The 24,045-nt window shown below is 43.9% G+C and overlaps 1 protein-coding gene across 2 annotated transcripts; it reads left to right on the top strand.

Annotated features, from left to right (window-relative positions):
- The first annotated feature begins 1,777 nt into the window (after nucleotides 1-1,777).
- On the top strand, nucleotides 1,778-23,780 carry LOC118387671 (coronin-1C-A-like). 2 transcript variants are annotated; one of them, XM_035776274.2, is made up of 11 exons: nucleotides 1,778-5,100; nucleotides 13,986-14,185; nucleotides 18,072-18,194; nucleotides 20,464-20,593; nucleotides 20,784-20,965; nucleotides 21,115-21,234; nucleotides 21,355-21,459; nucleotides 21,677-21,822; nucleotides 21,975-22,032; nucleotides 22,220-22,465; nucleotides 22,682-23,780. In XM_035776274.2, the coding sequence occupies exons 1-11, from the start codon at nucleotides 1,791-1,793 to the stop codon at nucleotides 22,799-22,801; spliced, it is 4,740 nt and encodes a 1,579-aa protein (XP_035632167.2). In that variant the 5' UTR covers nucleotides 1,778-1,790; the 3' UTR covers nucleotides 22,802-23,780. The 2 variants fall into 2 exon arrangements, with proteins under 2 accessions (XP_035632167.2, XP_035632168.1); XM_035776275.2 differs by lacking the exon at nucleotides 1,778-5,100 and adding an exon at nucleotides 6,531-6,708.
- Nucleotides 23,781-24,045: the final 265 nt, after the last annotated feature.

Raw genomic sequence — 24,045 nt, 5'->3', positions numbered from 1 at the left:
AGTCAAGGGGTGTGAATATTTTCTGAAGGCATGTGCTGTTAAGGACATGGTATCACATTTCTGTGTCATAGCGCTAGTTACTGTGATGACACAGACAGAGGCCCATTGGATGTAAATGCTATGTGCATTTCAGAAGATTTTGGCAATGTAAATGAAGTTTTTACTTCAGATAATAAACTGACCTTGGTGTGATGGTCAGTTGAGGTCCTAATACTTTGTATATTTGTTTGCAACCTAGAACTACTAAGAAACATCATGCTATTTTTAAGCCGGTTGAGTTTTGTTCCTCTTGAATAATCTCCCCTCGGCCGTCCATTACGTCAGTCGTAAAACTCTGTCCTGACCAGTTCCCAGACAGACAACCCAGTTCATAAATCAAAGCCCTTGTGACTCTTATGTTATTCCAACCGATCTTTCCATGGTCCTCGTTGTCATAACAATCAAACAATTAATGGATTTGAAGGAGGACACAGGAGAGCACTCTGTTGCTGAGCTATAAATCCCGGTTTACACCGGCATTTAAAATTGGGGACAAATTCGAAGTGGCTCGAATGGAATTCTCTAAAGCCCTGTTTCCAATGGCACTTAAAATTAGGGCCAAATTTTGAGGTGGCTCGAATGGAATTCTCAAAAGCTCCGTTTCCACTGGCACTTAAAATTAGGGACAAATTCGAGGTGGCTCGAATGTAATTCTCAAATTCCAGCTGGCTCGAGGGAATCCCGGGCCAGAGCAGCCCAGTTTCACAATTAGAGTTCGAGCTGGTGACGCCGTTACTATGCAACCACCAAGCTGATCCCTGCTGGATGCTGATACAAAGTTTAGCTAGCTTGTCTGGGCGTGTCGCTGTTACCTAGCACACGAATAAGCAGTACTGTAGTAGTCAGACATGACACAAATTACCGCCATAGCTGGATCCTTCATTCATTTTTGCACTACACAATAAACTTTTATGAGAACAGTCAGCCCTTGAATGTTAGCTACCTAATGTTAGCAAGCAAATCAATTCTTCATCTTGTTAGCTAGCTAGCTAGCAACATTAGTGAAGCCAGCTGCAGTCACATATTGGCTACCTAGCAATATGACATAATTTCACATTTCTGAAGGCAGTGGAAACGCAATTTGAGCTAGCCCACCAAGGCCAGCCCAACCTGGGTTGACTTCAAAGTGCCAGGGGAAACAGCTGAACTCAGATTGCATGATGCTACTGATGGGACATGATCGGATTGGTTTAATTCTGTCGTGTGCCTTCCTGTACTATTCTAAGAGTGTGCTTAGATCATGCTCTTACTGTAGATATATGTCAATATGCTTAATAGATTTATTTTCAATGGGAAATGAACATTGGTTTTGTTCGGTTCACGTTCCAAACAGCCCTCAGTCTTTGACCTTGGCACCTGGCTGCTGACTGATTCTATTATCCCAGTTGTCCTGTTTCCCTTTTGGCCCTGTGACTCACTGGCGGCAGTGAGAGCCACTTTAATTATAGCGCCACAACATTCCAGCAGGACAGAATGAGGAGAGAGTGAGTCCACTGGAGAGAGTGGTGGGATTTCAGAGGGAAAGAGATAGTAATATATATATATATATATATTTCCTATTCTATATATAGAAATCTAGAAAGGTCGGGGGTGAGATAGTAAGAGAGCGAGAGGCTTGGCCCTAGGCCTTATGTCAAATTAAGAGATGGGCAAGCAGAATGCTACTGTACACTGAGTAATTCCTTGACCACTGCTGTGTCTTGACATTTATCTCTCTCTTCCTTTTAGAGAGAAAACAACTACAACAACCAATGGGTCAGAAACTGAACAAAGTGTTGGAAAAGGAGGGAGTTTCAACAAATGCCTCCAATGGAGGACAGCAGTTGGAGCCCGGTGAACAGGGTAGCGGTGGGACTGGGAGCTATGGGAAAACAGAGGGACTGAGTGTCAGCAGCAGCCTGGCCAGTGAGCAGGGAGGCGATGAGCTCACTGCCACCCCGGCCTTGACAGACACCCTCAGTGAGGGGCCAATGAGCACCTCTCTAGGTGAGGAACAGAGTCCCTTGACTGCGGGGGGAGGGAACAAGAGAGGGGACAGAGAAGGCAGGGCTGTCACATATGATATAGAGAAGCCAGAAAGTGTCCTGAACTCTGAGAGGAGCACACAGCACTCAGAGCCCAAATCACAGAATAAAGCTGCGGGTAGTAAGAAAAGGGCAAATACAATGGAAGACCAAGTGAGGAGTAAATCCCTGGCTGGCAGTTGGCACAGTGACTCGGATACAGAGGATACGACAGATATGTCTAACACAGAGGACTTGGTGATCTCAGAGGCTACCGAGGAGGACTTCGTACCTCTGGAGAAGGATGAATCGTGGTTATCGTCTGATGTGAGGAGCGCGACCTCTAAAATCAGGGACAAAGAGAAGGAAATTAAACCACTCTCTGTAAATAGAATAGTGAAGGAGGATACGACTTCTGCCGCTGTTGTGGATAAACCTCAAGACCCTACAACGTCGCCTACTGATCCAAAGAGGAACGTTTCTTCTGCTGTGGATGATCAGAGGCTCAGTGAGGACAGACTTCAGAGGTCTTCAGGAAAAAAACACCAGGAATCCAGTAAGGAGACCTCACAAAATGCCTCATCTTTGGGTGATGAAACAAGCAAAACACAGAGTTTGCAACAAGTAACACGGGATGAGGTTACGAGCAGCACTGTAAACACTTATTTTGTTCTTTACGGTAATGGTAGCAGTGGTTGCAATGCACATACCCGATGTTCACACACAGAAGGTTCAGAAAGAGCGGATCCACATTTGGCTGAACCTGCAAACATCATGTGTCGCCCGAAGAAGGCTGAACGAACTGAAGCTGTCAAAGCTATGACAGAGAATGAGGCGGGAAAGACTGCGACTTGTGAGCTCAAACCGGGCATTCAAGGCAAGAAACCAGCTCTCTTGAGTATTGAATTAACCCATGCCAATTCCAAGCCAAATGATATATACAATAAATCCCCTGAAGAAAAAGACTGCACTCATGAGGATTTGGTCCTTTGGAATATAGAGAAAGAACTTGATGAGAAAACAGAAGCATTAACCACGCTCAACACAAAAACGAAGCCGGAGACGACAGATCCTGTTAAGAGTGGTTCACAAACTGAAAAAGAGAGGAAGGCCACAGCCACAGATGAGCATCCACAGGTGAAAGACATGCAGGGGAGGGAGGTAAAGAGAGACTGTGTCACAGACCACAGGATTGAGGTTTGTGAGTCAAATCGGTGCGAACCTGAAGTACTCAGGGCATCTTCCGCATGTGTCCCAGGACATCTTGACACACCAAATCCTCCTCAGCCTCCACCAAGGCCTAAGGCCAAAGGTACAGACAAAAGTGGGAAATCCATTCAACAGTTTGATAATGTAGAGAGCCATTGTGGTAATGTCTCCTTACAACAGCAAACTGAAACTTCTACTGGAAAAGCAAAAGAAGTATCCCCATCCACGGATACATGCATCTCCATCACCAAATATGAACATTTAGCTGCTGAACAGTCTCCGAGTAAGACTGAGGCTGTTTTACATGATGCTAAGGAAGAACTTGCTGGTAGTTGTTCTTCTGTGAAGGTAGAGAAAGAGCCAGTACTTCAGAATGCAGTCATATCTCCCTCACCAATTCAGATTCTGAGTGTTACTGAGAATGCCAAAACATCCCTTTCTGATGAGACTGTTAATTTAACGACTGGTAGAGGAACAAACATCCTATCAGCTGCCTCTATGTCTAAAAAACAGGTCACAGTTAATGTCCTCTCCTGCTCTGTCCCCAAGATGCCACAACTCATAACTGCCTCATCCTCATGCTCATTAGAACAATGCAATGTGATTCCCTTACCTCCTCTGTCTGTGCCAACTTTAGAGGACAGTGATGGGCAGAGGCAGGTTGTTAGCATGCAGATGGAGAGCCAGCCTGTCTGTTACATTGCTGTCATCACCCCACCACCCATCATTCACATTCTGCCTGAGAGGGAAATGGAGAGCACATTGCCAACACAACAAAACAACAGTATGGATTTCACTCAGACAGAGGACAAAGCGACCTCAGGTGCCTCTATAGATCCTTATTTTTCAGGGGAGAGGCTTAAACCAAAGGGGCCTCCTCCACCTGTCCCAAAAAAGCCCCAAAATCCCTTCGTTAAGATTCCAGCTGCAAAAACCTGCTGCTTGGATGAGCAGAAGATATGTGATGATGATTACCACAAGGAGGAGGAGAAGAAGAAGAAGAAGAGGAGGAGACATTCACATCAAGTCAACAAAGAAAATGCTTGTGCCACAGCTCCTCAGGACATGTGTGTGTTATGGGACAACACAGGTGCTGCTTATACTGTACCATCCAACATGTACACGCCAGATAATTTTGATTTTTCACAACGACAAAGGACACCAACTAGAGAGGAAAAGTATAGAAATATCATAGATTTTGATGCTTGGGCACAAATGGTCAAACGTGCTGCAGAAGAGGAAGAACCAAAACAACTTGACATGTTGGATGGACAACCTTTTTTGGAAAAGCAGGCTAAATTCAAAGGTCCACCGCCTCCTGTACCAAAAAAGCCCCAAAAGCCATTTGTTGTATTAGAAACGGTTGCAATCTCAGAAGACATAACTTGTCCTTCAGATGACGAGGAGATACGAGAACTAGAGCAGGCCTTGTGTAAGAGAATGAAATGTGATGATGATGATGACCCTGAACCCCCTGCTGACACTGTCAGCACAGATGTCCGTTGGAAGAACTTTGACCACAGTGACCGTATAGATATCCATAGTGGTCTTGTTGAGCAGCGTTATCGTGATACTGTGTCTGAGCATGAAACTGAGACATACAGGCCTGTGGCTGAGCTCATAAAGGAGACTAACCGGATGCACCAGAGAATCAGGCATGCAGACTGGACAAAACCCCTTGCAGCCAAGTCCATGATCAGACATGCAGACCGGGCAAAACCGCTCACGGCCATGTCCATTGCCGGGGCTGTAGGCCAGGGCCAGAGCCTGAAAGTATCACAGATGAAGAAGGCCTTTGATGTCACTAAGAAGCCTGCTGAAAAACCACCAGAGCCTGAACTCAAAAAAGGTAAGAAGGTGATTTGGATCAATGTTCTCTCTGTTTATATGTCTCCCTCATATCAAATGTCATTTGTAACATGCTTTGTAAACAACAAGTATAGACCAACAGTGAAATTCTTAATTGCGGGCCCTTCCCAGAAATGCAGAGAGAAAAAAAAGAGAATAAATAGAAAAATAATAACACAAGGAATAAATACACAATGAGCAATGATAACTTGGCTATATGCACGGGGTACCAGTACCGAGTCGATGTGCAGGGGTACGAGGTAATCGAGGTAGATTCAATATGTACGTACACAGTAGGTAGGGATAAAGTGACTAGGAAACAGGATAGATAAACAGTAGTAGCAGTGTTAGTGTATGTGATGAGTCAAAAGGGTCAATGCTATAGCTATTGGTTAACTATTTAATGCTTGGGGGTTAAAGCTGTTCACCGTCCTGTTGATTCCAGACTTGATGCATCAGTACTGCTTCTATGACTTGGATGGCTGGAGTCTTTGACAATTTTAGGGCCCTCCTCTGACACATCCTGGTATAGAAGTCCTGGATGGCAGGGAGTTCAGCCCCAGTGATGTACTCTCTCTCCCTCCCTCCCTCCCTCCCTCCCTCTTGCTCACTCACTCTAGTTGGTGTGTGTCTCTCTCTCTCACCCACACACACACAGCCACACACACACGTGAGGAACCTGAGTTGTAAAGAAGCCATTTTTGCCAGATTGCAGTCTGCCTTTGAGTCAATGACACACTAGTCCATTGAAACTATGTACTGTTAGAATGTGTTAGTCATGCCGTTTGGTTCAGCCACACTGTACATAGAACCACATGTTTGAGGGTTGGCAATAGTGCCTAATAAGTAGCTGACTCTTACAATGAAAATAAATAAGGTACAGGTTGACTTGGAGCAAACATCTGAGAGATGTGGTAAGCAGGATAGCATGAATGGAGACATTTGGAACTGCCTGCCCTGCAGTTCTCAGAATCACCACCTGCAGGCGCACTAAACATAAGAAAGCTGAGTGTTGGCACATTATTGTACACATTCTTTTGCTGTTGGTTTTGACTGTGCCTTGAAGTTTAACTGTAGGCTATGTCCAATCTAGCAGGGCTATGCAGTTGCATGGGCGTGTCAATTAAAAAGTTAATTAGGCTGAGTGTGTGACATTTCATGCTGGTTGCATGTACAGGTTGTCTACAGCAAATAATCAATCATTTCTGAGATCATTGGCATTGTTCCTCCAAAACGACCATGATCTAGGCCTTGTTGTCTTTTTATTATAGGCCTACTTGTAGCAGTGTTGGTGATGCATTCATAGACCCATTAATACTTTTCAGTGGAGAAAAAAATAAAATAATTAAAAGAGTATCTTTATCATATAAATGAGACAATTGATTTCTCTCCGATATGGGATTCCTATAATGCCTCATATGGAAGAGGCGGGGATGAAACAGGGCGTTGCTTCCGGTTCATGGAATTGCAGTCTGGAGGGAAAGAATACTCGAACGGCTGAACGAGTGTAACAAGGGAAAAATCGTAACGGACGAGGGCTAAACTACCATATTCATGTTTTCAGATTGATTACCTCGTGTTCACGGAAAATTTCGCATAGATTTAGGAGGTAAGGAAAATGGACTGTCCTGTATTTGCAGTAAACATCTTGCTGCTAGCTAGCCTACCCGGCTGTGCACCGTTTTGAATGGGAACAGCCAGAGCCATGAATAAAATCTGCACTTGCGTCATAATAGCTCACTGACGGTGGTCTATGCTCCAAATTCTAGACGGTAGCATCTTCATGTAAATTCCTAAACATCTTCGTCATTCATTTACTAGACACGGCTGTAGCAAGTCATTATTAACCGCAAATTTGTCCTCCCTAGTGGGGAGCTGCCTTTGGAAATTATTGCTAATGAATTGCACATAAGGAAGTAGCTAGCATTTTTGCCTGCCACACAATGCATGGCTATTGTCCACCTTTAGATTATAGAATGAAGAGTAGTCTGCTATATAATGACTATGATCAAATGTGTTGGTTTATTAATACACTGTACGTAATTACATGTCTACTCTGATCAATCATCAATAACCTGTATTAATCAGAGACATGCATGGAGATGACGGCAGCCTACAGGACCCAGCCATCTAGCTAATCGCTAGCTACATTGCTTAGCTACCTAGCAACATACTCTGTGGCAGACAATGATGTGTCCAATGATAGGCATCAATGATGCCCAGTCTAATAGCTAGCTAGGCCATAAACGTTTTATAGATGCCACTGGTGGGGTTGTCACATTTCAATCCAAGACTATAGTTATCAGTCTGTCTACTGCACCTCAACTGTTCTTAACCGGAAAATAAGCATATGGCATACCTTAGTCTGATCAACATTTTAATCATTTTGAACACGAATTAAATATTTTCGTTATAATGTGTCCTGAAGTCGACCTTACAATACCTAGCACCTACAATAGCAAATGGTTTGCATTATTGGTCATGTAACTTTTGCTTGCTCTAGTGGAGTAGTTATTTTCCCGAGAAGGCAGGGAATTGAAGCTACAGGGTTATTGCATGTTGATGGATCAGTTTCTATGGGTGAAGTTGGGACATTCATTCATCTATCAGGGGTGAGAATATATTATATAGTATATGCCATGTAGCAGATGCTTTTAGCCAAAGCGATTTAAGTCATCCATGCATTTATTTTTGTAAGGGTGATCCATGGCCACCATGCTCTTACCAACTGAGCCACACAGGAAGGATATATATGATTGACTTCTGTTTAGCAGCAGAGTATATGAGTCTAAAAGTTGCTGACATAACTGTCAATGCTGTATGTTGTGTATAGTAAGGATTTATGTATGACCCTTCCATTCCAGTTACAGCTGCAACTAACTCTGTAAGAAGAAGACTGGGTGATTCCATATCTCTAATTGAACTACAGTGAAAGATGCCATACACTCAGTAAAAGGAGGATGTAGACCAAAGGTTCATATGGGTATGATCTTTAAGTTGGAGTGGTGCTACCCCAGACTCAGTCTGTTTTGTGCCATGCTGCTCTCTGTAAAGTAGGTCATTGTGTTGAGAGAAATTAGGCATGCGAGGCATGGAGCACATCTTGTTGAATGGTTCATGTGTGTGAGAGGAGAGCGTTTCCAGAATGAATCATTAGGGCTGAAACTAGTAATGGAACGAAATGTTCTGTTTGTCAAACCCTGCATGTCCCTTCTCTGGCTGCATCGTGCGGTTGTAGTGATGCAGGCTGTGGTCATATAGCGTATGTCCTGTACCCAAGGCTTCGACCCAGGAGAGTATTTGACCCAGGAGAGATGGCCTTGCTGTGCTAATGCCTGTTCCCGCTTCAAAGGAGATCGATGTGTGACTAGGAGAGTCCATTCAGGAAAAATTAAGGATAGCCTATGTGTAGGCTAATATGATTTATAGCAAATATAGTGTTGCTATACAGTGGGCTCCAAAATTACTGGCACCCCTGACTAGAGGTCGACTGATTTATGATTTTTCAACTCAGATTATTGGAGGACCATAAAAGCCAATACCGATTTAATGGGCCGATATTTATTTATTTGTAATAATGACAAGTACAACAATACTGAATGAACACTTATTTTAACTTAATATAATACATCAATAAAATCAATTTAGCCTCAAGTAAATAATGAAATGTGTTAAATTTGGTTAAAATAATGCAAAAACAAAGTGTTGGAGAAGAAAGTAAAAGTGCAATATGTGCCATGTAAGAAAGCTAACGTTTCAGTTCCTTGCTCAGAACATGAGAACATATGAAAGCTGGTGTTCCTTTTAACATAAGTCTTCAATATTCCCAGGTAAGAAGTTTTAGGTTGTAGTTATTATAGGACTATTTATCTCCATACCATTTGTATTTCATTAATCTTTGACTATTGGATGTTCTTATAGGCACTTTAGTATTGCCAGTGTAACAGTATAGCTTCCGTCCCTCTCCTCGCTCCTCCCTGGGATCGAACCTGCAACACAACGACAATTAGCGCGCGCTAACTAGCTAGCCATTTCACTTCGGTTACACGAGCCTCATCTCGGGAGTTGATAGGCTTGAAGTCATAAACAGCGTAATGCTTGACGTACCACGAAGAGCTGCTGGCAAAATGCACAAAAGTGCTGTTTGAATTAATGTTTACGCACCTGCTTCTGCCTATCACCGCTCAGTCAGATACTTGTATGCTCAGTCAGATTATATGCAACGCAGGACACGCTAGATAATTTCTACTAATATCATCAACCATGTGTAGTTAACTAGTGATTATGATTGATTGTTTTTTATAAGATACGTTTAATTCTAGCTAGTAACTTACCTTGGCTTACTGCATTCACGTAACAGGCAGCCTCCTTGTGGAGTGCAATGAGAGAGAGGCAGGTCGTTATTGTGTTGGACTAGTTAAGGTTGCAAGATTGGATCCCCCGAGCTGACAAGGTGAAAATATTTCGTTCTGCCCCTGAACAAGGCAGTTAACCCACTGTTCCTAGGCTGTCATTGAAAATAAGAATGTGTTCTTAACTGACTTTCCTAGTTAAATAAAGATGAAATAAAGGTGTAAAAAAATGAAAATCGGGGCCCAAAAATACCGATTTCCGATTCCAAAATCATTCAATTATTTAATACAAAATAAATGTAACCAAAATCAAGTTTTCATAATTATTGTCACTCATTTAGTACTTAGTGCAACCACCTCTGGCAAGAATAACAGCATGGAGTCTTTTTCCTTTAATGTTTGACAAGGTTAAGGAACACATTTGGAGGGATTTTGGACCATTCCTCTATGCAGATCCTTTCAAAATCCTTCACATTCTTGGGTTTGCGCTTATCAACTGCCCTCTTCCACTCAGCCCACAGGTTTTCAATTGGATTGAGGTCCGGTGACTGAGATGGCCATGGCAGAACTTTGATTTTGTTGTCACAGAACCATTTCTGTGTGGATCTTGAGGTATGTTTCAGGTCATTCATTGTCTTGTTGGAAAGTCCACTTACGGCCAAGTCCCAGCCTTCAGGCAGAGACGACCAGATTGTCAGCCAAAATTACCTGATATTTGGTGGATTTCATTATGCCATCAGTCTTAGCCAGTGCCCCTGGACCTCTGGAATTAAAACAGCCCCAAAACATCACTGCCCCCCTCCATATTTCATGTGGGTATGAGGTGCCTCTCCTTGTATGCATCTCTGTTTCGACGCCAAACATGCCGATGCTGTATATGACCAGAGCACTTCCAGTCATAATTTAAATTATGTTTGGCAAACACCAAGCGGTTGCGTCTGTGTCTTGGGGTCAGAAAGGGCTTTCTTCTGACAACCCTTCCAAAGAGCCTGTGAGGTGGCGTCTGATGGTGCTTTTTGAAACCTGGTGACCTCAAGACGGCACCAAGGCCTACAATTCTTTCACAGTGATTCTTGGGGATTTTGTTGCTTCTCTCACTATCCTCCTCCCTATCCTGGGGGGAAAATGTATTTGCGTCCTCTACCCTTGAGGTTTTCAATTGTTCCATATCTTTTGTATTTTCTAATAATTGCCCTGACCGTGCTCATTGGTATATTCAATCGTTTGTGGATCTTCTTGTAGCCATTACCAGATTTATGAAGGTCTATGACCATAGGTCTCTTTTGAACTGCTAGTTCTTTTGTTTTCTTCATGGTGTTGGATGACAAAGGGATATTGCATGTGTGTTACCTCCTTTTTATACCCTAGTGAAACAGTAAGTGATGTAATGGCTCAGTATAGTTCCTTAAGACTTAGATACACTTAAATAAGTGGAATTTAATTAGTGGTTTCATTTTGGTAAATGTCATTTACAGTAATCTTTAAGGGTGCCATTAATTGTGAAACCTTGATTTGGAGGACATTGATTTTTAATTAAATCAATCAATTATTTTGGTTAGTTCCATTGAAACATTAATAAAGTACAGTATTTCTCACATGTTGGTATTTTGAGTTTATCTCTATAATTATATTGTTTATATTTGTTTAAGCATTGTTTGTGCATTGCCAGTCAGGGGTGCCAGTAATTTTGGAGCCCACTGTAGATGCAGATGTTTCTGTCACTGGCCCCATTTCATCAAAAAGATGCAAACCAATTGACCTGAGACAGGCTTGGTTGATCTCAGTGTAAACGCCGTAGCTCTAGCTGTCATTCACGCGTGTGTGTGTGTGTGTGTGTGTGTGTGTGTGTGTGTGTGTGTGTGTGTGTGTGTGTGTGTGTGTGTGTGTGTGTGTGAGAGAGAGCGGACGGCCCAGCGACACATGTACCAGCTCCTTGTATAATGAAAATGACCTTGACTGAAAGGCCATCTCTTCCCTCAGCATGTAATTTACTGACTTTCATCCGTCTCTTTCACCACAGGGACGACTTCTGTGTTATTAAGATCAGGACTGTTTCTGTCTGTCCTACCATTCAAAATACGGAGCTCAGAGCTCCTAACAACAATCTATGAGATTATGTCCAGTGCTTATGTTAGGTCAAATGATAGGCTATTTACTACATTCTGGCAGTCCTTGCGAGATTGCGAGGTCATCAGTGAATATTCTGAATAGATGTTGAAGGTAGCAGACCATGTGTTACTAGTGCAAGTACATAGAATGACTGACTGGCATGCCTATTCTTATAGCCTGGTCTATTATCACTGTCTACCATGCACATTGTGACCACTATATGGGCTAAAGGAAAGATACAACTTCTGCATCCACTTCCTGTGAAGGAAACTAAGCAGGAAACCATCAGTCATCAAAAAACAACATCCCATATGAAGGAGGATCAAAATTCATTTAATGTCAATTACCAGCAATAGTGAGTTTCGGCGTAGGTGGCATGTTGGCAAGAATGCCAACTGCACACAGTATCTCCTCAAGATTATCCACCAGGTCAAGGGGGTGTCAAGTACAACGTTTTAGTGCACTCTGCTTGTGATACTTGATGACGTGAAAGGTCTCAGGGAGTCTGAGCTAAAGGCCCTGAGTGGAACATAGCCCATAAGCATCAGTTCTATTACTGCCTGTCCTGGCTCTGCCCTGGCTGATTTCACTGTACTGTGGCTATGCACCGCATTCTGTTGGTGGCTATGGGAGACACAAGGAAGCCTTTGATGCTAACCCGTAATTGATTAAGCTCTTCCTGCAGCAGGGTCAGTCAGCTCTTCTGATGGGAGCCTGCTCCCTGTGAGGCGTGATGGGAATCTATCATTGTTGTTATGGAAACAGAGCTATACGCTAGCAAGACAGAGCTCTCGTGGGACTTTGTTTGTGGCCAGCTTACACCAACATGAGCTTGCCAAAGTGAACATTGGGCAATGTGAATAAAGGCTGCCTAAGTAGGCTAATAAGAAGGGTGGTGGATGAGATGCAAAGTTTTCTCAAAATAAATATTAGGCTAATGCTTTCTAGGTTCATAGTTCATACACACAAACTCAGCCATCACCTTATTTGATCAGATGCACAGAAAAGTAGACATGTAAAAGTCTCCCTCTATTCTGACTGGGAGCCAGCTCTGCCATTTAGGCTTGATCCAGTTTAGATAAGCTGTGTTCTTCCATTTGAGGCAGAGATGGGGATAACTCTAACTTTATGTCCGAGTCAATGACCATGTCCTGGAGTGGCTTCACATCAACTGAGCCATAGTTTGGGCAGTGACCACACCAATATTTGTTTTCAGTGTAGAGTGTGTCTAAAGAGAATGTGAAGTTTTATATTTGTATATTCACTACATGACCAAAAGCATGTGGACACCTGTTCGTCGAACATCTCATTCCAAAATCATTGGCATTAATATGGAGTTGGTCCCCCCCTTTGCTGCCCCAAACTGTTGCCACAAAGTTGGAAACGAATCATCTAGAATGTCATTTTATCTTGTAGTGTTAAGATTTCCCTTCACTGGAACTAAGGGGCCGACAGTAGCCTGAACCATGAACAACAGCCCCAGACCATTATTTATCCTTCACCAAACTTTACAGTTGGCACTATGTATTCGGAAAGGTAGCGTTCTCCTGGCATCCGCCAAACTCCGATTCGTTCATCGGACTGCCAGATGGTGTAGCGTGATTCGTCACTCCAGAGAACGCGTTTCCACTGCTCCAGAGTCCAAAGGCAGCGAGCTTTACACCACTCCAGCCAAAGCTTGGCATTGTGTGCGGCTGCTCGTACATGGAACCCCATTTCATGAAGCTCCCGAAAAACAGTTAATGTGCCAACGTTGCTTCCAGAAACCGTTTGGAATTCGGTAGTGAGTGTTGCCACCGAGAAAATGTTATTTTTTACGTGCTATGCGCTTCAGCACTCGGTGGTCCCGTTCTGTGAGCTTGTGTGGCCTACCACTTCGTGGCTGAGCTGTTGTTGCTTCTAGACGTTTCCACTTCACAATAACCGCACTTGCAGCTTTAGCAGGGCAGATATTTGACAAACTGACTTGTTGGAAAGGTGGCATCCTATGATGGTGCCACGTTGAAAGTCACTGAGCTCTTCAATAAGGCCATTCTACTGCCAATGTTTGTCTATGGCGATTTTATACACCTGTCAGCAACGGGCGTGGCTGAAATAGACAAATTAACGAATTGGAAGGGGTGTCCACATTCACTATATATACAAAAGTATCTTGATTTAAGTTCTGGGGGAGATTTGAGGAAAGATACTAATGAGACGAGCAAAGTCTCCACCCCCCCTAAACAGAAGCCAAATTTCAGTCATGTCTATGGGCCAAATTTCCCATCCGGGAACAAAGTTCATTGTTCATCATCGCATCCCACAGTCTGACAGACGCTATGATACCATTTATGTAACGTGCGTCTGTCCATAAGAGATTAGTAACCCCGTTCTAGCATCTGTCTGACATCTCTCCCTCTCTCCCTGTCTCTCCTCCTGATGACAGATATGTTCAGGCGAGTGGTGCGAGCGAGTAAGTTCCGTCATGTCTTTGGCCAGGCAGTGAAGAACGACCAGTGCTATGACGACATCCGCGTCTCCCGGGTCACGTGGGACAGCTCCTTCTGTGCCGTCAACCCCAAATTTGTCGCCATCATCATCGAGGCCAGCGGGGGCGGAGCCTTCCTCGTCCTCCCTCTGCTTAAGGTGAGTGTGTCACTGTCGGCCAACCAGGCAGCGTCGTGGCTCCTCCTGTCTCATTGGTCTTGGAACACTTCCTCTCACTGTTGGCCCATCTCAGTATTAGTTACATTCAGTCGCTCCGTTCTGTTTCAGTATGATTTTGATTATTTGTTATTTCCTAAGGATTTGCAGAGGTCTTTTTTGAAATGGCTCATTCCTATCATTTAAACTAAATTAGATTACAATGATATTTTACTATTCCGGATATGTATATGCCAATCTAATTTTGTTGGTCCAACAATGTATACAGAACGTGAGGGTGCGCTGTAGTATCTTACTGCAAAATGGCTCGCCCACCTCTTTCAGGTTTTCTGACCCTATGGAAGACTAACAACTTCTGGACAATAGTGCTACACGCTGAATGGTTTTTAGGTCAAATGTCTAGGTGGTTTAAATTTGGTGAAAGAAAATTGAATTTGAAAGAAGCTTCCTATGCCCGGGATTGATCAGTGTGACAAGAGAGCCGGTGTGTGTGTGTGCATGTGTATAGGGGAGTTGTGTGAACAGCCAACAGCAATTGTCTGTCTCCACTCCTCTCTCTCTCTCTCCCCTCCCTCTATTCAGTACCCAAGAGCTTGCTGCTGCTGTCAGCAGATTTGACCATATATGGAAGTCCAGCACTTTGCATGTCAGGCTGCCTACAGGACCATTTCCTGTCTCTCTCCCGATTGGCTGATGGAAATGTGTGTTGCCTAGAGGATTCTGGGACATGGGTGTTAAAAATGTAGGGGCAAACTCTACATTCAAATATATAAAGCAGAATCACTTATATTGAAGAGTGTCATATTGATGTTGTAATCAAATATCAATTTGCAGTATTTGTTCAGGAAAACATGTTTTTTATTTTTATTTTAAAGGGACAGTTCAACCAAATTACAAAATGACATTTAGTTTCCTTGCCCTGTGTAAACAGTCTATGGACAAGGTATGACAGCAATAAAACATCTTGGGGGGGGGTGTGAAATAGTCTAACATGCGCACTACCGCAGCGCACAACTCAAACAGCGCTGTGTTGCCTACTGTAGCTGCTGGCAAAGTAATTCAAAGCCTATACTTTATCACCTTCCAATGTTTCTATTTTTGCCATGTAATGTTATTAAAACTAAATCAGACGTCCTCATAGTAGAATTGTTTACCTAGTCGCCTTGTTGTTGTGTGGTCTATGTGACATCTGGTCTAATATGTTTTAATAATTTATACACAATTTTTACCGACATCTTATTGGGCTCTTTTCTGGAGGTGGAAATTATATTTTCGATCAGCATCATTTTATTTTCATACATTTTGGAGTAGAATGTCCTAATACATAAAAATGATCCCCGGGAGCACCCCAGACCCCCTGAGCAGGGGACCGGAATTGGTCAACTCCCAGTTTAATACATGTACAAAATTATCCTCTTCCCCAAAATGCATAATGGTCATAACCTCCCCTTTAATGTAAGAAAGTTAACTTGGCCCCAGACAATCGATCTGAGATCGACTTAAGTTTCAGTCAAGGGATTGTTTTTTTACCCCTGGTTTTAGCATTTGTGGCACAAATCCCATTCATGGGACCGATATTCACATTTTTCGCATCATGTCCAAAAAATCAGAAAGTATCTCAAGTTGATTGTGAAGCTCACAAAAGTCACCTGTGCTACATGTACACAAGCAGCCCTGATATTTTCCCCCAATAATTAGTCGTTTGACCGATCACCTCAGATCTTTTTCAGAGCTGATCTGATCTATCAAAAGACCAATTAGTGAACAAAAGATCAGAATTCAGCTGCCTGTGCAACACATGATTAAACATGATTGGCTAAAAATGCTAATATCGGTCCCATGACTTGAATGGGATTTGTGCCACAAATGCAAAAACGTTAGCATTTGGAAACCGTGCCAGCCGCTTATAGTAACAAACACCATAGACAAGCAATCAATCACACATCTATTTTAATCAGTATGGTTGTTCTAAAGGCATTTGCATTACATGCTTTCACACCCTCTTGTTACACTTGCCTCACTGACCCTAGAGTACTGGATGGAATGCAATTATTCTAGTCCACATGGTTAATTAGTTTACATTATCATATATTTCCTTCATCCCCCCCCCTTAAAGAGACTGGTAACTGCTACATTGCTTAAAGGGGCACTACGAGATTCTGGCATTTCAGCCGTTTTTCGACAGATTACAGATTTTCGATTTAGAGTCAGATTCACGAGTTCAGCAACGCATGTCTCCAAACACCATTATTCACAACAATTGGACTGTATTATCCATAGAACGGAGATGATTGTTTGGGTGAATATGTAACTCCCTGGCTGTGTCTTGTAAAATAAAATACATCTCACTTTGAGTGTGAGTGTGTTCTCAAACATCTGCTGTAATATCTGTTGTAGTCACTTACCTCCCGTCTGTCTGTCCCTCATGTAGCAGTCTCCTATATAATGGTCAGATGTCAACCTACACTGGAAATCAGTGATTGGGGGAAAATGTATACAGTAAAGTATAGCAATGTTATTTGACTAATATATCGATTCTATGGCTTCAGTAGTATCAATTCTCTATATAAAAAAACGTTAACGTTAGCTCTCCCTAGTCGGCTGTTCCTGCGCCAAAACTCTGGTATTTCTTCTCTAGCTTGTTATCCATCTTTTTAAGTGGTGAGCCAGCATGTTTTCAGCAATTTTATGTCCATGTGGTCAAAACTCATATTACTCATGGCTATCTTGTCCCTCTGCAGTAGACATGGTGAGCAACAAAATTTCAGTATTGAATCAAAATACATATAAAATCGCAATACACCTCGTATCGTGATGTCCCTGGACATTCCCAGCCCTACTGGAAACATGACTGTTACCGAGGTCTTGTTCTGGAACTGATCTGCATTTCCCCTGAGAGCGAGGCCTGTGTATGGGGAGTCTAATTAGTGAAGATACTCAGTCAACAAACCCAAACTATCCCTCCCTCCTTGATCTGTATGATAGGCTATGTTGTGAATATGAACTTACTGGCTGCTGTTCCCACTCCTCCTGGCATGTTGTTACCGTGACAACAGCAGTAATGGCAGACAGGGAGTGCCAGTTAGGCCCCAGGGGGTCAGACCGGTGATTAAATTGCTTCTCCAATTCCAGCATCTCATAATTAGGAGTTTTGAGAGCCTGATATTTCTATTTAGTATTAATGGCTGATTTGAGAGACACACTGAAAAAATATCAACATAGCTGCAGACTTAATGAATCATGAACGAGAATGCAGACCTCTCTAGCCCTATATCTTGCCATAGCGATTACTCTTGGTGGGGACACATTTCTTTATCAGTGTGGTATTTTTTTTAAATGCTGAGGTCAGTAACAGCCGTAGTCCGGGCCCAGGCTAGTTGTAAATAGGAGAACCAGTTTCTCACACAGCCCTTTCGTGACGTCACTGAGGCCTCAGTCCTGCCATGCACAGAGCGAAATAAGTGGGTCCTCATTGATCCAGTTGACGGCAGAGGTCACACGCTGACCCCCAGGTTGCTCATGTCATCTAAAGGCCCTCTGATTGGATGAACGGTATTTTCTTTAGGAACGTTAGCCTGCGGAGTTTGTAAACGACCACGTATAATCCTGCCTTGGGGATTTGATGATAGTAAAGATGATGAATGGTGCTGAAAGTAATAGTTTAGAAATGCCAGACATACAGTAACAACAATACATGGTCTGTCTCACAGGGAGAGTAGTATGTCCTTAAGCCTAACGCTGTATTTCGATCTCCTTCACAAGTCAACCCTTGGTCTTTGCCAGTAGGATTGGGGGGGGTTCAGTTTCTCCCCGTCCTTTGTTACTGATCTCCAGCAATCATACCAAACCTCCTCCTTTCTCTCTCCAGACGGGTCGCATAGACAAGGCCTACCCAACAGTATGTGGTCATACGGGACCTGTCCTGGACATCGACTGGTGCCCTCACAATGACCATGTCATCGCCAGCGGCTCCGAGGACTGCACGGTCATGGTACGTACATCTAGTTTTCACTGCTGACATCGTCCTTATGGTGTCGCTGTAACACTATGTTCAATATGCTGTCTTACCTACCTACCTACTGCACGCTTGGACGCCTTGTGTGCATCTTGTGAAGTCAAGCTTGTCAACCCTTGTAGATTATTTTGCAGGGAACTCGGTGACATCTCTGCGAAAGACCTGAGATTCATATGGGATCAATAACCCTGTCTGTCTGTGCTGCAACGTTAACCTCCATGGTGTGCTCTATACACAAAGCATGTGTCATAGCGTAATCAGAACCCCAGCCATATGGAAATGGTGGGGCGGTGAGGTCATCCTGTCAGTATGTCTCGCGTCCTTATTTGGTCTCGCCTGAAGCAAGAGACTGATAAGTCCACTGAGTGGTCCGTACAATATTTGATCTAATTGAATGTATTTTATATGATACGATAGACCTTGAAGATGGAATACAAGAACATTGTAGAAAGGTCTGCTCTATGAAACATGAAGTGTTACGCAGGCCTTATTTCTCTCCCTTCCTTGTTTCTGAACAAAGGGTGTGTTGTCCCCATCAGCTTTCTGCTGCCACCTTCAGACTAAACACTGTTAGCACATCCTGGTAACATTAGACAAGCACATCAAAGATTGTATGAAGATGCCTAGAAACTGATTCTCCAATAAAAATTGCTGATCGGAGCTTCCCGAGTGGCGCAGTGGTCTGAGGCACTGTATCGCAGTGCTAGAGGCGTCACTACAGACCCGTGTTTGATCCCGGGATGGATCACAACAGGTTGTGATTGGGAGTCCCGTAGAGCGACGCACAATTGGCCCAGCGTCTTCTGGGTTAGGGGAGGGTTTGGGCGGGGGGGGGTATTTTCTTGGCTCATTGCGCTCTAGCGACTCCTTGTGGTGGGCCGGGCGCCTGCAGGCTGACCTCGGTCGTCAGGTGAATGGTGTTTACTCCAACACGTTAGTGCAGCTGGCTTCCCGGGTTAGGCGAGTTAAGGTTTGGCGGGTTTTGGAGGACACATTACTCAACCTTCGCCTCCCAAGCACATTGGAGTTGCAGCAATGAGACAAGATTGAAATTGGGGAGAAAAATTTGGTCACAAAAACAGATTGCGATGTCATGGCCAAACTGCGTTCAAGTTCATGTGCAGGAACTTGCTTCCATTCAGCCACTAAAGCATTAGTGAGGTCGGGCACTGATGTTGTGTGATTAGGCCTGGCTCGCAGTCGATGTTCCAATTCATCTCAAAGGTGTTTGATGGGGTTGAGGTCAGGGCTCTGTGCAGGCCAATTAAATTCATCCACACTGATCTCGACAAACCATTTCTGTATGAACCTCGCTGTGTGCCCAGGAGCATTGTCACATTAAAACAGGAAAGGTCCTTCCCCAAGCTGTTACCACAAAGTTGATAGCACAGAATCATCTCGAATGTCATTGTATGCTGTAGAGTTAAGATTTCCCTTCTCTGGAATTAAGGGGCTGAACCCAAACCACGAACAGCCCAAGGCCATTCTTCCTCCTCCACCAAACTTTACAGTTGGCACAGTGCATTTGGGCAGGTAGCGTTCTCCTGGCATCTGCCAAGTCGGACTGCCAGATGGTGAAGCATGATGATTCACTCTAGAGTATGCGTTTCCACTGCTCCAGAGTCCAATGGAGGTGAGTTTTAAATCACTCCAGCTGACGCTTGGCATTGGACATGGTGATCTTAGGCTTCTGTGTGGCTGCTCGTCCATGGAAACCCATTTCATGAAGCTTCCGGCAAGCAGTTCTTGTGCTGACGTTGCTTCTAGTGGTAGTTCGCAATTCTGTAGTGAGTGTTGCAACCGAGGATAGACAGCACTCGCTGGTCCTGTTCTGTTTAAGATTATTTTTAGGCGTTACGCACTACAGCACCTCCCGTTCTGTAAGCTTGTGTGGCCTACCACTTCGCGCCTGAGCCGTTGTTGCTCCTATAAGTTTCCACTTCACAATAACAGCACTTACAGTTGGCCAGGGCAGAAATTTGATGAACTAACTTTATTGGAAAAGTGGCATCCTATGACGATTCCATGTTGAAAGTCACTGAACTCTTTAGAACGGGCCATTCTACTGCCAATGTTTGTTTATGGAGATTGATTACATGGCTGTGTCCTCGATTTTATATACCTGTCAGGTTGGCTGTGTAGTATACCTTTTAGTCTGTTTGTCTCCATAGTTAAAAATAAGAAAATCGCTAAAGACAAGTAGAAGCTAATGGCATCATGACTAACTTAATCTCTGTGTCTCCAGGTGTGGCAGATTCCAGAGAATGGGCTGGTCACCCCTCTGGCTGAGCCTGTGGTGGTGTTGGAGGGACACTCCAAGAGGGTGGGCATCGTCACCTGGCACCCCACGGCCCGGAACGTCCTCATGAGTGCAGGTAGAGACCGCTTTGACACTCTGCTCTCACACAAGGAGTGTGGCATGTTCAGCATGGAGTACATTTGTCACATCAGCTCTGAGAATACAAGGCCTCTTCTATATTTTCCACTCTACTGTAGGACTGCACTCTGCTCTGAGACAGAGGCATGTGGATTCTGACTGTAGTTTGTTTGTGTCTGTCCTTCCAGGCTGTGACAACCTGATCATCATCTGGAACGTGGGGACGGGCGAGGCCATGATCCAGCTGGAGGACATGCACCCTGACGTCATTTTCAGCGCCTGCTGGAGCCGCAACGGAGCCCTCATCTGCACCGCCTGCAAGGACAAGAAGATCCGCGTAATCGATCCCCGCAAGGAGAAGATTGTGGCGGTGTGTGGGCTGGGGACTGTGGGGGTTGGCTTGATATGCGCTCTTCTCTTTCATACTCATTCACAAACGCATACACACCCTCCTACCGAGACGTGTTATTGGTGCTCAAACATACGATCCTCTCTGACAGATGTGCTGTGTCTTTTCAGGAGAAGGACAAGGCCCACGATGGAGCACGGCCTATGAGAGCCATCTTCCTGGCTGACGGAAACATCTTTACCACCGGCTTCAGCCGCATGAGCGAGCGGCAGCTAGCCCTCTGGAACCCTGTACGTCACCTCCCAACCAGACACACACACACATAGACGTTCATACGCTTATAGATGCACATATCCTTATCTAGCCACTTATCTATCTAAGCACATGAAATGTATTTATTGTGTTAACAGAAAAGCATGGAGGAACCAATATCAGTCCATGAACTGGACACCAGTAATGGAGTGTTGCTGCCTTTCTACGACGCAGACACCAACGTGGTGTACCTGTGTGGGAAGGTGAGGATGATATGCTTGTTAGAGATGTCATGTATTTCCTAAATCCCTGTCTTATCCCCCAGACCCGATAGCACCAATAGTTTCCCATCTGGATGGCCGATTAGTGTGACGTCCGTCTTTCTGGGAGGACTTGTCGTTTTCTATAAACCTGACACTGTTAAAGTGCAGCGGCAAAGTATCGCTCGGGTTTTCTCAGTAAGCTCTCGTCTCTGTTCAGGGTGACAGTAGCATCCGGTACTTTGAGATCACAGACGAGGCTCCATTCGTGCACTACCTCAACACCTTCTCCAGCAAGGAGCCCCAGAGGGGTATGGGGTACATGCCCAAACGTGGACTGGACGTCAATAAGTGCGAGATTGCCAGGTAACAACCATACACTTAGAAAGATGGCTTTGAGACCTTCTCCTTTCGTCCACTAGAGGGAGGGCTTGTTGCGCTATTTGAGAGAACAGTCCCAATGCCTTTGATTCCCACAGCTGTACATCCTCATCATATTTTATCTATTTCCCTTGCAGGTTTTATAAACTACATGAGAGAAAGTGTGAACCAATCATCATGACAGTCCCCCGAAAGGTTTGTCTCTTACTCTTTGACTAATTATTTTTAAAGTTGAACGATATTGATGCTATAAAAAAGGAGTGCAATTGTCTTTCAGATGTGGGCAATATTAAGAATGGATTACAGTCCACCACTGACTAGAGTACAATTCTAACTGATACCATTACGTGTCTCTCGCCATCCCCCACACACACACGTACAGTCGGACCTGTTCCAGGATGACCTTTACCCGGACACAGCGGGACCAGACTGTGCCATCGAGGCAGAGGACTGGTTTGATGGGAAGAACGGTGAGCCTATCCTGATCTCCCTGAAAAACGGCTATGTCCCCGGAAAGAACCGTGACCTCAAGGTGGTCAAGAAGTCCAATGTCCTGGAGGGCAAGCTAGCCAAGAAAGCAGAGAACACCTCACCTGCCCAGAGCAAGGCCTCTCCACATCCCTGTACAGTGAGTAGGACTGGACAGTTACCGTAACAGCAACAACATAGTGAATAAAACTGTACTGTAACACTGGCAACAGTCAAGATGTATTAAGGTAAACTAAATCAGTGACTAGATTTGGATCTCAAAGATCAATATTAAATCATTTTAGTCATTAGATGGTTTGTGACGATGTCTCTTGTCATTTTTTTTACTTGTAGTTCTTTCTCTGCTTTATCACAGCAAAATGAAGGGAAACTGGAGGAGCTGCTGCGAGAAGTCAAGTCGCTCAGAGACCTTGTCACCCTACAGGACCGCCGAATTGCCAAACTGGAGGACCAGATCTCCAAGGTTGCCATCTAAGACTCGACCACCGCTCAGGACCATTCATTGGTTGGGAGAGAATCAAGTGTGCGGGGCCAGCCACTGGCAAAATTGTAGAATTCGGCTTCATCAATTCCGCTTGGCATCTTCCCAGCGACGATCCCAAGCACGCATTCCAAGATGAACTTTTTTTTTTCTCATCATGCCTACCCTCACACTTTCCTCTAAAAAACCTAGAGAAAAAACTGTTGCAATTCATAGTCCACTTTTTACTGGGGATGAAAAGCATTTAAATATCTGCTATTTTTTTGTTGAATGGAAAGTCTTACCATTTTGTTATTGTTTTAAATTGTGGTCAAGAACATTCTTATGTGAAGTTTTTACTTAATGCCATACTCTCAACAGTTGTATGTAACCATCAGTATTGCCATATTCCCTTGATTTTTTTGTGCTGCCAAATTGAAATGGTGTGTGTGTGGTTCATGCACCACTTTTACATTTTAGATTTTTGTGTCTTCTCTCCTGTTGTGCATTCCAGTTACAGACTATACTATCATAGAATAATTTAGTCAAAGATAATTATTTTCAAACCAACTATAGCTGTTACTGTTGCAAAAGAAAGACAAAATAAATCTGCATTTCTTTTTTTTATTTTATTTTTGCCAAGCCAACTGCTTGTATTAAGCATCAGGTCACTGAATGTGAAGGAAGTGCTTCTGATCATACTTTTAGCTTCTGCTCTTCTGGGTATAGATTTGAACTGGCGGTGTCTGGAGGCATTGGGGTAAACTGCAGCTCTCGCTGGTGTAAATGTTGTGTAAGTGTAGTGGTGCCTCCATCACGCTGTGGCTGGTATTAAGGGTCAATCTGAGGTCCCCTCTCCGGTGCATGTTGTGGCATTTGGAAAGGACCACTCTCAGCACTTGTTTCACTCAAACCTTTGACATATAGTTCTGTGCATGCAATAAAGATTTTACTCATGCACATGTCTTCTCCACAATAAATCCCTTAAATTCTTTTTTTTGCACTAACTTCTCCTTCTGTCCTTTCTCCTCTGTATGTTTTCCTGGCCTGCAATGATCCACACACTGAAACAGGCAGAGCAGTGCGGAGTCTGATGCAAGACAGATCAAGTGGGAATTTAGAGACCATTATGCTAATATCATACCCCCAAGACATGCTAATCTCTCACCGTTTCAATAATGTGAGGGTAGCATTTTTTTTTGGGGGGGGGGGATATATTTGTCCGTTTAACTTTCTCACTTCTAGCCGATTCATTCAGG

Source organism: Oncorhynchus keta, chromosome 9, assembly GCF_023373465.1.
Source record: "Oncorhynchus keta strain PuntledgeMale-10-30-2019 chromosome 9, Oket_V2, whole genome shotgun sequence".
Classification (NCBI taxonomy): domain Eukaryota; kingdom Metazoa; phylum Chordata; class Actinopteri; order Salmoniformes; family Salmonidae; genus Oncorhynchus; species Oncorhynchus keta.
This window is presented reverse-complemented; position numbering and strand designations above follow the sequence as displayed.